Consider the following 16,434-nt stretch of genomic DNA (forward strand, 5'->3'; position numbering starts at 1 on the left):
GGTACTTTCTTTCTTTCATGTATACTTTTTGTTTTTGCATCGAAATTAGTCAAGTTTATTAATTCCTCTGGTTTTCAAGACTGGCCTTGTTTATCAGTGTCGAGATTATCACTGCATGATAACGTCACTGCTCAAGATGCTGTTTATTTGTAAGGTTTAGAGCATATACTGGACCTGATAACTGTAGACATACTTCATGTGTGTTGTATGTGGTTTGAATTCAAGCCATTTATTTTTAAACCAGCAGACGTCGACACCCACGCTTAAATGGTGTGGACACACTGTTAGCAATTTGTTGTTTTAGGCTTTCTGGCCTTGGAGTGGTAGGAACACACACCATAAAATTTACTAACACCTCTCATTAAGACTAGAAATCCATCTTTCTTATCCACCATTATATGAAGGGCTTTTGGTTAGGTATTTTGTAAGAGAATTTCAATTAGAGACTATGAGTGCAGATCTCTTGTAAATACAAATTTTCTCCAATAAACCAGGACTACTAACTTTTCCTATTCACATAGGAATTGTATAATTCTTTATTACTAAAGGTCATCTCTGGGCCATCCAATTTCCCTACAATTATCTAAAAACACTTTCTTCTAATACAACAAGAATAATACAAATGATAACTTCACTGTTGTTGTAGAGCCTCTGATCAAGTCATCCAAGGAAGGGTCATTTAAATCAAAGAATCGACCCTTCACTTACTCTCAGATCGTTAAAATTACTGGTAACTTCACAACTGTCATTGGCGAGGGAGGATTTGGAAAAGTTTACCTTGGTACTCTCAATGATGAAACTCCAGTTGCGGTCAAATTACTCTCGCCATCATCAAAGCAAGGATTTAAAGAATTTCGAGCAGAGGTCAGATTTTAATGCAGCCAAAAGTTTTATCCTATGTTGAAATTAGCATCATTATACGATACATAATTATGACAATAAATTCATTTGGATATAATGAAGCACCATTTTAAAATATTGCAGGTACAACTTTTAATGATTGTTCATCATAGAAATCTTGTATCTCTTATTGGTTACTGTGATGAGAATGGCAAGATGGCGCTGATTTATGAGTACATGGCAAATGGAAACTTGAGACAGCACTTATCAGGTATGAACAATATTATCTTTAAAATTTGTTTGTTTTAAATGAGCAATTGTGTTTAATCTATGTACTTGTTTCTGCAAAGTTGCAACCCTATTGTCCATTCCCTTTGATAATTTTGATGTGTTTTTTGCTTGCAGACAAAAACAGAAATGTTTTAAAATGGAAAGAAAGACTTCAAATTGCTATAGATGCTGCATATGGTTCGACAATGACTTTTTTTAATGTATTTGATTTGTAAATTCCTTTTCTCCCCTTAAAACAGATCTTAACTAATGACTTTCTAGAGTTACAGGATTGGAGTATCTACATAATGGTTGCAAGCCGCCCATAGTCCATAGAGATTTGAAATCTGCCAACATCTTATTGACTGAAAGCAAGCAAGCCAAGATAGCTGATTTTGGGTTGTCTAAAATTTTCATAACAGAAAATCAGTCTCACATATCAACTTGCCCTGCTGGCACACCTGGATATCTTGATCCTGAGTAATAGTCTAAAACTTGATGAAATTTGAATTTGTTTAATTTCTTAAATCTTTAATTATAACTGATCTGCTGCCTAAATCTTGATGAGAATTCTCACATAATTGCTATCTAAACCTAGTACCATTTCCTGTTGGCTAAATGTTATCTTAGCCTCATAGATTGTATCATGTTAACTTTCGAATCCCAAGTGTTAGGCTTGGGATGCGTCATCTGATCTTCCATTCTCTACGGGCTCTGGGACTAGGCTCATCCAAATAATCCCTAATAATTTAACTTCTCAGCATCATTGGACAAGCAAAAACGATATTGAAAGAATTGATAAAAGTAACACAAAAAGACTTTTATGCTTGTTTCATTCATCTAATTTTTACAAAACTCCTATTGACAGAAACCATTTGTGTTTTTCCATGTAGATTTCAATGTTCAGGGAACCTAAACAAGAAAAGTGATGTTTACAGCTTTGGGATTATTCTATTTGAGCTAATCACAGGGCAGCCTGCAATAATAAGGATCCCTGACTGCGGCATTCACATACTTCAATGGCTGAGTCCAATAGTGGAAAACGGCGACATTCGAAGCATTATTGATCCTAGGTTGCAAGGTGAATTCGATGTCAATGCTGCCTGGAAAGTGGTGGACATAGCCATGTCATGTGCACAACCAGCTTCAATCCAAAGGCGCGACATGAGTCTTGTATTAACAGAACTGAAGGAATGCATGGCTATAGAAATGGCTCTCGGGGGAACTCAAAGAATGCAGGGCAACATGACAACATCAGGCAACTTACCCGAAATGTCCGTTTTGAACGTGGATTCAGATATGGTTCCTACCCCCAGATAACTATCAAACACTAGAATTACTCTATTACTCACGTTGATTGTAAAGTCAACAAATGTACCGATAGGATGGTAACGAATCATGGTGCACTCTCTAAGTTTACATATTTTTGATGTTCCTCTTTCTATTATTACTTTTAGATTATTTATAGACAAAATAAGCATATTATGACTTAAGTTGATGTAATTGTTTTGGCTTTTCATTTTTGATTAGTATCTATTTCCCCTATTATTAAAAAAAAAGCAAATAGATAACATTCCAATAGTTTATCAACTTTAAATAAAAACTTAAAACCAACTAAATTAGTAATCATAATATAATATCAAAGAAAGTAAAACCAAAACTTGAAAGGTCCTTGGTTTCTTGTCACCTTTGCTGAAACCAAAATTTTGCAAATTAGGCGAATAATGTGTATGGAAAAAATGGGAATTTCTGACTCCTGGAAATTTAGAGGAAAAAAAATCAAAGAAAGAAAGAGTCAAGTTTGAATATTGGGTGAAACCAAAATATTGAGTGGAAAATTGCAATAAATTAACAGAATATATGAAATAAGGGTACAAGTTGCAGATGTTCATATCCATCTTAGACTTTAAGAACTCTATAAATATGCTTCACTTACTACCTCTAATTTAGATCATCAAATCTGATACATTATAAACTTATTGGCAATGGCAGGGGAGTGCCAGAGGTCTTTTCTGCTAACCTTTGTTATTTTTGCTCTAGTTTTATCTCCCTTGTCACCCTGTGATGCAGTTCGATTAATTGATCATTCAGTTAAACCTGTAAACCACTAGATTTTATATTAATTCCTGACCCATTGCGAGCAATTTGTTTAGAGTTTTTATTTTAATCTTGATGTGCATAAATGTTGCTGCTCCAATTCGGAAGCAACCTATATGTCCTGCTTGTGTATGTTGCACGGATCCACCACCAGGCCACTGTTGTAGCTGTTGCGCCTCTTCTATTGGATCTCAACACTCCCAAATGGGATCTCCCAGACCCTGAGATAACTGAATTTTAGTTGCTTCAAAGACTCAATTAGTAGCTAATTACCGAAAAGGATGCCTCCTTTTTCAATCTATTTCTTTGTCATTTTCAATGTGCTTGCTTGTTGTTCAATGACCTTCTCATGTCTGGAATAAAATGGCCTTGCTTCAATTAATGTATGAATGTGGCCTAAATTTGACTACGCGGTAGGTAGCTGGGTTCTTGGCAACCCTTTATAGTAGCTTCCTTCTAACTTGGTATACAACAATTGACATGGACAGCAGAAACAGACGGCGAGCAAATTAAGGGGAAAAGAGAAAAAGTGATGCAGTTCATTTTTTTTTTCAAAAAAAAAAATGATTAATTACAAGGAACAAAGCCACAACAACTCAACAAAGAGAAGAGATATCATCCAGATTTATCCTTTAGCAGAAAACCTACAAGATCAGCAGGCAAATTCTCATACTCTTTGTTCTGTGTCGAAATCAAATCAAACGAAGCATAAACGAGTTTTGATAATTTTTATCATCTCTGCCATGTGACAGACGACAATCGTTTCTAACAAATACCTTGCCGTAGAGATGGAGTTACTTCTCGGGTCGTCCTGAAGAACTCAATTTTGAGTCAAAGAAAAGTCTCAACGTTTGATGTACTCCATATACATCGTCAATGCAAGTCATCTCTGTATCAAGTCGTTGTATATATGCATATTAATTTTTAGTGCTCTATCTTCTTACGACCATAAAAGGAAGGGTCAACAATACCGTGTCGTGTTGACTCGATGTTACTATGTCGAATCTACAGCCTTTACACTGTTGAATAACAATTACTGATTTAAGAATTGTTGGATAAATTTGAAAGTTAAAACCAGAGAGGACAGGCGATTTACAAATGGAATTCACAGCTAATTACAAGTTTTGTTGGATATTTTCAACAATAATAAATGTGGGATACCATCTTATATTGAAAATATAAAAAAGGAGTGTTCTTTAAATAAAAAAGAGTATAAGGTTTTAGTAGTTAGATTATAGTTCTTAATAGGACGATGACTCAATTTATTTATCTATTACACCAAATTAATAGATATGCATTTATTGTTAATTTTACTTGTATACCCATTAATTATAATTTTTATAAATTGCAACCAAAAGACAAATGAAAGAAAACGCTAAGGTTATAAATTAGTAAAGTTGTTGAAGTCAATATAATTAATTTGTAATTTAGTAAGCTTTTAAGTATTTAACATGCATTGTCTCAAATCAAATAGAAATAGAGACAAGTATAATAGAATATAGTAAAACTTCTATAAATTAATATCTTTTGGATCATAAAAATTTATTAATTAATGGAGATATTATTTAATTGATAAATTAATAATTTATTAATTTATATATTAATTAATAAAAAATTAATTTATCAAGATATTCTTAATGTTTTTTCAAAACATTGAACTTAATATATGTATTATGATTACACGAATATTACCTAATTATCGAATTATGAATTATAATTTATTTAATAAAAAAAAGTTCATGAATGTAAGTCATGAATCTGTCTATTTTTATAACAAACCAAAATTACATTGGATATATACTTAATTAATTCACTTTATGAACATTGAGTCAAACAAAAATATCTATAAAAAAACATATAATATTACAAACGGTAAAACTAAACACAATGGCTTCTCATCTCAAATGTGTAAAAAAATCAACAATGACGGATAAAATACGTAAAGCATTATGTGAATACAACATAAAAAATCTAAATTACACCTAAAAGCAATTGAAACAGTAGGTGTGAAAAACTAACTTACGAGTGAGCCAAGCAATAATATTAAATACAATCAAGAGGTCAAAGATTTATCAACCAATGCCAAATTTTTTCTTGCAATATAAGAACACTATACTAAAATTTTTAATACACTAAGTTAGAAATGAGATTTAAGATTTATCAATTTACAAAATCCTTATAATTGAGTTATGTATATATATAATTTTGACATATAAAGATATTATTAATTTATATATCAAGTGAGACTTATATGTTTTTTTAAAATGTATTATTTTATAAATTTAATTAATTATTAATTTATCACATTTGTCTCAAGTTGGAACTAATTAAAAATATTATTTAATCGAGGTTTTTAATTTATCAAGTATTAATTTATAAAAGTTTTACTATATAATAAATATATAACATTTATATATATATATATATATACAGAAATAAATGTTACAATATTATTAGCTTATGTTTATAATTATTATTTCTTAGTATGCGATCGGGTTGAATTTCAAGACGAAGAAAGAAGCATGGCCAAGTTCTGGCCGAGTTTTCCAGTCAAAACCCAAATTTAAGTTCAAGTTTCTCATTGGCTGAGAGTTCTCGGGTAGATTTAACTTTTCTAGCCTGCGGCATTTATCTCGAAAGATTGGAAGTACAAGTCTTTGAGGAAATTAAAGGCATAGAATTAAGCAACGAGAGGTAGACCAAAATGAAGCATGACAACGCCGTTGTCTATGAATTTGCCAGAAAACCATAACCCGAAAGAAAAGTCTTTGGCGTTCTCCTTACTCCAAAAGCCATACAAGTCGTCGTATTAAGGGCAAAATAATCTTTACTCGTAACTATATATAAATTGGCAATTGAGCATCTGGATCTAAACAACTCTAACCATAATTCTTAAGGAAATTAGAGGAGCATGGTGGGTAGACACAAAATGTTTATTGTGCTCAATAATCTACTACCAATCTTCATTTTGGTTTTCGGGATTACGTCTTCTTGGGATACTCCCACACTAATTGAGGCCACTAAACGAGACGTTGGAAGACGAAAGTTGGCTACTCAAAATAATCCGGGTAAGTGCATGTGTAAATCTTCTTCAACTTAATTTAACTTGCTGTCAACCAAGGTATTCTTGTTTTCGTAGGGATTAATCTTCATGTTTATAAAGTTTAATCGATCAAGCTTGCTTTTAATATAATCTAAGTCTAATGCGACACTGGGCAATGTTCTAGCAGCAGAACTGCATTAATTAAAGGAACCGGACTTTACCTTCTTTAGCAAAATATTTTGGAGTAGAGCTAGCCACCAAGTTCCTTAATTTCCCTTCTTGTTGTTCTTGAATATTATTAGGAATGTGGATTTCAATTTGCAACTTTCTTTTCAGAAGGATTAATTGATTTTAAGATAAGCTATGTATGATCAGTTTGATTGATAATTAATATTGTGGATTTAGTATTCACATTAACTTTATAATTTTGTCAAATCATTAATTTGAACACCTAATTTGTTTGATTTCATCTGAAACATAACAAAGAGGATTTTTTTTTCCATCCATGGACATTAATGGATAATTGGTGATTAATTTTATATTTCCTTGCAAAAGGTATGAACTTAAAATCGATTAATTAAATATTAAAATAAATTCTCATTGCAACAATTTTTATTTTTAAAAATGTCTTATATTATTCATATAATTTACAATTATTTTCACTATAATATTATAAATATTCAAGTACTCCAACCATCCAAAGTACCAAACTCCGTCTTCCCACAATATCTTAAATGTATATGCCATAACATTTAACAGTGGTGGCAACTATTCTACAGCAACCTTTTGCAAGAGCCACATATCACTGATCTGGTATCAATGAAAAATGAGATTGGTTTCAATTTATAGGTATAATTATCCTAAATTTAATAGACATATCTTTTGAGTTAGAAATGTAGACCCACCACAAATGTTATTAGCACCTATTACCTATCCAACTCTTTAGGTTAAAAAATTAGTAGAAGAAAAAAGAAGAAAAGCTTGAGGAGTGTTATAATACACTTTTTTTTTAAAGAATTGTTGTTTATTATGGGGATTTGCAGACAATGACTCTTTATGATACAACAAGCTTAAATAGTAACATATTGAATAATTATTTTCTAATTTGAGACTTTTAAATGTTACAAACTATCCAACAATCCCTACTAATTTGTAATATTAATAATACTATGTATAATAAAAAATATCTCAAAAATTTAAATTTTTTGCTAATGTGAAAATTTTAAAGTTAAGACGAAATTTTTGGTATCATAAGGATTGAACCACAACTCAAAGTTAGAGGGGAGGCGGGCTAGTAAGGGCTCCCACCCCCTCCAACAATTTTTAAATTTTTATAATTTATTTTTATTTTTTAAATATTTTATAATTTTGTCCCTTCAATAATTTTTAAATTTTTATAACTTGCCTTTACTTTTTAGACATTTTATAATTTTGTCCCTATAAAAATTTTAAAATTTTTTTTAATATATTTTTATTTTTTTAAAATTTTATAATTTTATCCCTATAATAATTTTTGTTTAGTGAAGTATCCCGCAACAATTAGTCAACAACTAATTTTAATAGAATTAAAATAAAACCAATTGCATTTTCTAAAAAAATAATAATAAAACCAATTGCAATGAAATTATTTTCAAACCTTACCTCTCCAAAATTTCACAGCCATCACTTGCTCTTTTTTCTTTTTTACCAAATACTTTAAAAACATAAAAGAATAATTTTTTTACACTCTTTTGGTTGTTAGCATTTTTTGTGTAGAAAACTTTTAGTCAATAACTCAATTTTCATGTCATGATAATTGCTAAGATTGGTTTATTTATTTATTTTATTTTTAATATTTTCAGCTTTAAAATTTTTTTTATTTAATATTTCTACTTTGATTTTGATTTAGGATTTACTGTCTTACCTCATTTTTGTTGAAAGCAATTTGATTAAACACCTGAGGTCAGTTATTACTTATTTAGGTATTACTTGATTGTTCTCTTACAAATTAGTAGTGTTTTTTACTTTGCTTAGATTTTTGTGAACAATTAAGTTTTTTATTCGAATATTGCTTCCTAATTGAATTGTTTATTTTGTATTTAATTTTTGTGATTAATTTTAGAGAATTGCTTTTTCATTGAATTGTTTGTTGATAGTCCTTAATATTTTTTAAAGGATTACTGACCATTGAGATTTTCACTATTATAATTGTTCATTTTTGTTTGTTGTTAAGAAATTGAAATTATTGTCATTGTTAAATTATTTATGATTATACTAGTTAATTATTTTAAGTAAATTATTAAGATTGATTCCTTTGAATAATTTTCAAGATTTATTTGTATAATTTTCATATGTATGAACTTTTTTATATTATTATCAAATATTAAATTTCTAATAGGTCTATTTAATTTATAATACCGTAAAAGGAAAAATGTAGAAGATAGTATACTATTATTTATGATTGAAATATATGTACAACAAAGTCTTTTGATATTTGTGGATGTTATCTATACACGAATATTAATTTGGTAACTCCAAACACTGATTGCTTATGTGCACTAAATGATGATAAGGTTTCATAAGCATCGATTGCGGGGTGGAGGAAGACTACCTTAACCATGAAACTGGTATATTCTACAAGTCCGATAAAGATCTCATTAAAACTGGTGAAGCCCATGACATATTACCCAGTGTCAGCGTTACAGAATATTGGAAGGAGTACAGGAACCTGAGAAGTTTTCCGGATGGAAAAAAGAACTGTTACACTCTGAAACCTGAGCAAGGCAGAAATAACAGCTACCTTATTAGAGCGTCCTTTTTATATGGGAATTATGATGGAAAGAATGAAATACCAGAGTTCGACCTCTATGTGGGAGTTAATTTCTGGAGCACCGTGAAATTGACAAAAGTAACGTCCCTGCTCTTCTACGAAATTATTCACTTCTTCACAGCTGATACTGAATTTGTGTGCCTTGCAAACACCGGTTCTGGAATTCCTTTCATTTCGGCATTGGAATTACGGCTTTCAAATAACTCAGCTTATAATTCCACCAACTTTAGAGCACTACATTCTATCGGGGCTATTGACCTCGGCGTCTCTAGTAATCACTCTTTCAGGTAACGCTAGTGTTATGCTATCACTTCTCATAAATTGTAATGTTGTTGCTGTTGTTTTTTTTTTTTTTTTTTGAAAAGCAGTTTTTTATCCCTCCATCCCCACTTAGTGCCAGATCAAGTCTTTTGTTTGATTAACAAAAGATTTTAGTGGCATATAAATCATGGTATAGGTAAGATTACTGCACAACTACAAAAAAATCATTACACAAAAAACCTAAAGCCTGCATGGATCAACATAGGGTCAGAAGCATGACCTTTGATCCTTCAGAAAAACATCAGTCATCCTATTCTAATAGTTCGAGACAATACTAAACTTGCTGGAAGCTACCAAGAACAAAAAACTACTTAAAGGAAACATGCAAAAAAGAACTTAACCATAAAAAACTAGTTCAAACCCAAAAAAAGGCTTCCAGCAGAGCAAAAAATCCCGGAGCCTACAGAAGAACCAAAAGACATTGCCAAAATGCCAGCACCCTTCCGCACCAGTAACACACCAAGCCCAAATTAACAAACAAGGGTAAGGTCATCAGAGCAGAACATCAAGAAAAAGAAAGCACACTTCCCCTAATCATTGACAAGCTCCCTAGCAATGTATCGTCAAAGCTAATCACCTCCAGCAGCACCAAACCACCCTGCTCCACCTACTTCAGAAGACAGAACGGAAACCCCCACCGCCTCCTAAAACACACCCCCTTTCCACTCCATCCAAGAGAATCCCACCCAAGGAAAAAAAACAACAAAACCACACAGAAAAGGCAGACCAAAGAGCCATCATACCATCATAAAGAATATAGCCATCACCCTCCTCCAATGATCTCCAAGACCAAATCCTCCCACTAAACTTCCCCTTCCCCTCAACAAATCAAAACCCAACTGAAACAGAGCCAGGAGCAGACCCCCATTCGACAACCAGCCTTCAAAAACATCATGCTACACCCCATTCTTCTCCTCCTGTCCCTTAATAACCTTAAACAGAATCCAGAACGGAGAAGGCAGGCCAGTCGAAGAACACAGTCCGCCAACACATCCCAAATCTAAAACAACCTCTCATGCAACAATACCACATGAAAGAAAAACCAACCCCTCCATCATACCAAACAAAAACGAAGGAGTCCAAAAACCTCAATAATGATAAAATTGATTTTTTTTTTGTTTTTGGTTTGTTTTTACATTTCTTTCCTTATTCCTTTTTCCTCTCTTTTTTTCTTTTAAATGTAAAAGTAGGTGTAGATAAAAATATATCTACACAAAGGACACATGACTCATAATCGCAAAGGAAATCTTCAAAGAATATTTCTATAACACATTCTTAATCGAAGAGAAATCCTCACAACTTACCACAAAAATCATAAAAGTGCCAAAAACAACCCCTATCAAATGAAACAACTCCATCACTACGAAACAAAAAAAAAAAAAAAGGAAATGCCCAAAGAGTAGGGAAGAAGCTCTTTCATGAACCCCACCCTCCCTCTCCCCACCATCATTCCTTAAGACCATAGCAAGTCGAAGGAGAACCACAACAAAACCTTCCACATAAACTCCAAACCTCAAGAGTCAAGGAAGGGAAAATCCAAGACTTTCAAAAAATTAGCCCTCCCAAGGACCCAAACAGACCCGAGCACCTGAAAAACTTGAGAGACCAATCATTGAAAAGGACAAGAACAAAAACATTATAACCACAAGTCCATTTCAAATGACCTTGAAAACCCAAAAATGAACACCACCTTATTACATATCATTTTCAGTGTCTCTCATTTTTTTTTCTCTTTCTTTTAATTAATTTTTTGTTTCCATTGTTCTTCTTCCTCTTTTGTTTCTTTTTTCCTTTCTTCTTTTTTTTTCTTTTCAAGCTTCTTTAATTTTCCAAGACCAGACAAAGAACCCTTACCAAAATTGAGGATCACACGTACACAGTCATCACCTTCATGCTACCATCCCAACGGAGATCTTCACCCTATAAGCCAAAACTCTAAACAGGAGAAAAAGAGCATTAAAAGTACAGTAGCAAAAACAAAATAGGAAAAATGAGAAACCCCCTATTCCCCACAAAAACCAAAGCAATGATTCTTTCTCTCTAATCAACCACCCATAGAAATCCTTCACTCCTCTCCACTACCCCTTAGCAAGTTCATCTGTTGTTTCATTAGTTGCTCTAGGCACTTTTTTGGCCTCTTAAATCTCTATTTGCCATTTTAATCCTTCAATACCAAAGATGATCCTTCGAATTCTTCAAGGAGACTTTTTAGGATTTCCACTCCAAATCACTGCATTACTAGAATCATTTTCAATTTTGATCCTATACAAGCCTGTTCATTTAGAACTCACAAAGATTTTCAGTGCCTCCTTTATTGTCATTAGCTCTGCACTAATCGCATCTGTGACCCCCGCTGGCTTAGAAACATCGCCTTAATTACGCCATCTGAGTCTTTCAAAAGTCCACTAACCCTTGCAGGATGCAGCGAACCTCTTACAACACCGTCTACATTGACTAATGTTCCTGCCGAAAGTGTTGTGCATGTAGCAATTCCTCTCATTTTCTAGGTTGTTTGTTGCTAGGTGAACAGTGAAGGGTTTCTAACAATGTCCTCGAAACTCCCACATGTCTCGAGCCATTTAACCTTCACCCACCATGCGACTTTAGTCCTAGCTAAATCTAGACATTGAATCCCATCCCACATTCTCCCCTGAAACATCATCTCATTTTTCACTTCACCTCAGGCCAATTGTAACATTGTTGGTGAATTATATATTGTGCTCAATTTATGTATTCCTCTGAGTCCGCCATTAACTATTTTGTGGATTTTTTATTTTACATTCTGAAAAATAATAGTAGTTACCATTATATAATTGTTCATGAGAGGTTGTATATAATCCATGCTGGTTTAATTTTTCCTCTTATAAATATAATTAGTGGGGTCAAAATTATCTGTTTGCGTTATATTATTTCTTCTCATCCAGATGTCTCTCCCAATAGGTACAAGGATGATGGTTATGACCGCATCTGGGTAGCTCGCCCATTTCCGAGTTCTGTTCCAATTAAAACCTCATCGAATATCGATAGCCACGGTAATGATTTATACAAAGTACCGGTTGAGGTCTTGAGAACTGCTGTCCAGCCAGTCAATGGCTCCAGATCCCTATATTATTCTCACGATTCATCTGGTTTCCCCTCTAGTCTCCATCTTGTCTGCTTTCACTTTGCTGAGATTGTCGAGACTGCAGGGCAAGGTCGACATAGAGAATTCATCATCACTTTAAATGGTTTCAAGATTGGACTGATTACTCTTGAGTATTTAACGCCATTATCAATAAGCTCCCAGATTTTTCCAGTTCAAGGAGTTATCAACTTTACGATTGATGCAACAGAGGAATCCGACCTTCCCCCCATACTCAATGCCGTGGAGTTTTACCGAGTTCTTACACTTCAATATTCACCAACTGACCCATCAGACGGTACTTCTTCATTAGTTTTTGTTTATTTAATTTATTGGGGTTAGGAAAGGAACAGGAACTAAGAAGCAATATCAACGGTCGATAGCAATTAGCTGTTATAGTAGGAGGTGAAGATGATGAATTTTACTAAGGTACAAGTTCATTGCACCAATAGAGAGCTATCATTGAACGGATTGACTAGGGACCCACGTTAAGCATTTGGAGTTAGGGTCACATGTTCTTTTATGAGCTTCTGATGTCTGAATCGGATTGAGTCACTGCTTCTTATGTAGTTGTGTCATGTGTGGCATGACCAAGATTTGCGGGTGTTTAGTTATTTCCGTTTTAGCCCATTGCTCCCACTGTATCCCCTTGGGAATGCCATGTGGTGTTTAGAGGGCAGTAGTGTAGTGTTGCCAGAATAAAAATGCAGAGAAAAGGTGTTATGACATGGAAATCAGTTATTAACACACCCGTATTGAATTGCTATGACCCACAAATCACAACATGATAACAGCTAGTCAGTCGAGAATGTTCCTGCAAATATTCCTCGATAAAGAAAAACTAATTTTACATCCGAGAAAGAACTGCAAATTTGGAAATGTTGGTTCTTTGTTATTTTCATGTGGTTGCTACTTTTTTTTATAAGTTCATATGGTTGCTACCTGTTCGCTAAATTCAATTCTCAATCATTTTCTTTCGAAATAAACCATCTAGGTGATGCTATCATGGCCATCAAGCAAACATACAACATAAACAAAGATGATTGGCAAGGAGATCCATGCCTCCCCAAAGAATATACCTGGAGTGGTTTAACCTGCAGGTTCAACGATACTCCAAGGATCATCTCACTGTGAGTGTGCAGTTTCAAGTCATCCAAAGATGTGTTGGACATCCACTGCAACAACATTTTTAAAATAAAAATTCTTAGTGGGAGTCATGCATTAGAATGCAATACATTATATATTTATGATCACTGCGATATAATTCTCCTTATTGATAAATTACTTGCAGGAACCTGAGTTCAAGTAAATTAACAGGGGCGATTTCTTTATCATTCTCTGATCTGCAGGCAATAGAGTTCCTGTGAGTATTAACCTTCTAGCTTTAAAGTTTGTTATAGAGAAGAATGGACTCCTGGAAAATAGTTGTCCAAATAGTGCCTTTTGCAGCGGTGTATCAGCATGATCCTTCAATGAGCAGCTCTTTTTGGCGGCTGCTAGACAGTAGTTATAAAGCTGCAGATTCTGTTTTTAGAGCATATGCAACCCTGTCTATGACAAGACAAGAGTATTCATTTCTTTTATGACAATGGAATTTTCACTCAAAATGTTTACTCAATTAATTTTTGTTTTCAGTGACTTATCAGACAATGAATTAATGGGGCTAGTGCCAGAAGATTTAGCACAACTTCCAAATCTGAAAGTCCTGTAAGTTACGCATACTAATTTCATGATTCTAACTTTTCATCTTTGATATAAAAGTTTACCGAATTGTTTATAATGCACATTCGTAATGTAGAAGTACTCAGCTATGAAAACAAAAAATTTATATCACTTTCTGTGTAGAAATTTATCTGGAAACAAGCTTACAGGATCAGTACCCCAATCTCTCAAGGAAAAGTCTGATAACGGATCACTGGTTTTGAGGTTTGTAATCTTCTATAGACTTTACACGCTATAACGATTCACACTCATCTTACTGTAACTTAAAATTTATTTCCCTTTTCTTTTGACTCCCGTGTTGCTTTGAGACTGCTTTTCTTTTGACAATATGATAAAATCTTTTTTGGATGAATTAGTCAACTATATTTTAACAGAAATCATTATATCAGGTTTACAATCAATAGTTATTTTTAAACTGATTGCAATCATGTTACAAGTTTCCAAACGAATTTTGATTCTATATGCAATAATTTGTCATTTCAATTGATGCCCTTTGAGATTTGTCTGTTCTGTTTAATGCTAGTTTGGCCAAAAATCCAGATCTATGCCTAATGGATCCATGTCATGATAAAGAAAAGAAGAAGTTTGTTGTTCCAGTTGTTGCATCCATTGTATCTGTTTTGGTCCTCATCTTCTTGAGCTTCCTAGTTGTAGTTTGCATAATTAGAAGGAGAAGACAACGAGGTACTTTCTTTCTTTCATGTATAGTTTTTGTTTTTACATTGAAATTAGTCAAGTTTATTAATTCCTCTGGTTTTCAACTGGCCCTGTTTATCAGTGTCGAGATTATCACTACATGATAATGTCGCCGCTTGAGATGCTGTTTATTTCTTAAGTTTAGAGCATATACTGGACCTGATAACTGTAGACATACTGCATGTGTGTTGTATGTGGTTTGAATTCAAGCCATTTATTTTTAAACCAGCAGGTGTCGACACCCATGCTTAAATGGTGTGGACACGCTGTTAGCAATTTGTTGTTTTAGGCTTTCTAGCATTGGAGTGATAGGAACACACACCCATAAAAGTTACTAACACCTCTCATTAAGACTAAGAATCCATCTTTCTTATCCACCACTATATGCAGGGCTTTTGGGTAGGTATTTTGTAAGAGAATTTCAATTAGAGACTATGAGTGCAGATCTCTTGTACATACAAATTTTCTCCAATAAACCAGGACTACTAACTCCTGCTATTCACATGGGAATTGTATAATCATTTATTACTAAAGGTCATGTCTGGGTCATCTAATTTCCCTACAATTATCTAAAAGCATATTATTCTAATACAACAAGAATAATACAAATGATAACTTCACTGTTGTTGTAGAGCCTCTGATCAAGTCATCCAAGGAAGGGTCATTTAAATCAAAGAATCGACCCTTTACTTACTCTGAGATCGTTAAAATTACTGGTAACTTCACAACTGTCGTTGGAGAGGGAGGATTTGGAAAAGTCTATCTTGGTACTCTGAATGATGAAATTCCAGTTGCGGTCAAATTACTCTCGCCATCATCAAAACAAGGTTTTAAAGAATTTCGAGCAGAGGTTAGATTTTAATGCAGCTAAAAGTTTTATCCGATGTTGACATTAGCATGATTATATGATATATGATTATGACACTATATTCATTCGGATATGACGAAGCACCATTCTAAAAAATTGCAGGTACAACTTTTAATGATTGTTCATCATAGAAATCTTGTATCCCTCATTGGTTACTGTGATGAGAATGGCAAGATGGCGCTGATTTATGAGTACATGGAAAAAGGAAACTTGAGGCAGCACTTATCAGGTGTGAACAATATTATCTTTAAAATTTGTTTGGTTTAAATGAACGATTGTTTTTAATCTATGTACTTGTTTCTGCAAAGTTACAAGCCTATTGTCCATTCCCTTTGATAATTTTAATGTGTTTTGCTTGCAGACACAAACAGAAATGTTTTAAAATGGAAAGAAAGACTTCAAATTGCGATAGACGCTGCATATGGTTCAGAACCCTCGACAATGACTTTTTTTAATGTATTTGATTTGTAAACTCCTTTCCTCCGCTTAAAACAGATCTTAAGTAATGACTTTCTAGAGTTGCAGGTTTGGAGTATCTACATAATGGTTGCAAGCCGCCCATAGTTCATAGAGATTTGAAATCTGCCAACATCTTATTGACTGAAAGCATGCAAGCGAAGATAGCTGATTTTGGGTTGTCTAAAATT

General features: G+C 33.4%; 2 protein-coding genes across 2 annotated transcripts in view; both read left to right on the plus strand.

Annotated features, from left to right (window-relative positions):
- Window positions 1-2,598, plus strand: part of LOC110423778 (putative leucine-rich repeat receptor-like serine/threonine-protein kinase At2g19230) — a 7,447-nt gene extending 4,849 nt beyond the window's left edge. The window contains exons 8-13 of the mRNA XM_021438139.2: window position 1; window positions 647-864; window positions 985-1,111; window positions 1,246-1,308; window positions 1,401-1,590; window positions 2,004-2,598. The exon at window position 1 is cut by the window's left edge and continues 160 nt beyond it. Coding sequence (XP_021293814.2) covers window position 1; window positions 647-864; window positions 985-1,111; window positions 1,246-1,308; window positions 1,401-1,590; window positions 2,004-2,430 — 1,026 coding nt within the window. The 3' untranslated portion in view covers window positions 2,431-2,598. The remainder of the gene's footprint in view (window positions 2-646; window positions 865-984; window positions 1,112-1,245; window positions 1,309-1,400; window positions 1,591-2,003) is intronic.
- A 3,538-nt stretch (window positions 2,599-6,136) lies between these two features.
- The window catches only part of LOC110423775 (putative leucine-rich repeat receptor-like protein kinase At2g19210), an 11,416-nt gene continuing 1,118 nt past the window's right edge, over window positions 6,137-16,434 (plus strand). The window contains 12 exon segments of the mRNA XM_089784850.1: window positions 6,137-6,275; window positions 8,803-9,346; window positions 12,321-12,799; window positions 13,496-13,631; window positions 13,793-13,864; window positions 14,137-14,208; window positions 14,347-14,427; window positions 14,747-14,907; window positions 15,552-15,769; window positions 15,890-16,016; window positions 16,149-16,211; window positions 16,313-16,434. The exon segment at window positions 16,313-16,434 is cut by the window's right edge and continues 68 nt beyond it. Coding sequence (XP_089640976.1) covers window positions 6,137-6,275; window positions 8,803-9,346; window positions 12,321-12,799; window positions 13,496-13,631; window positions 13,793-13,864; window positions 14,137-14,208; window positions 14,347-14,427; window positions 14,747-14,907; window positions 15,552-15,769; window positions 15,890-16,016; window positions 16,149-16,211; window positions 16,313-16,434 — 2,214 coding nt within the window.

The sequence above is a fragment of the Theobroma umbraticum genome, unplaced genomic scaffold, assembly GCF_002168275.2.
Source record: "Theobroma umbraticum cultivar Fairchild unplaced genomic scaffold, ASM216827v3 scaffold_204.0, whole genome shotgun sequence".
Classification (NCBI taxonomy): domain Eukaryota; kingdom Viridiplantae; phylum Streptophyta; class Magnoliopsida; order Malvales; family Malvaceae; genus Theobroma; species Theobroma umbraticum.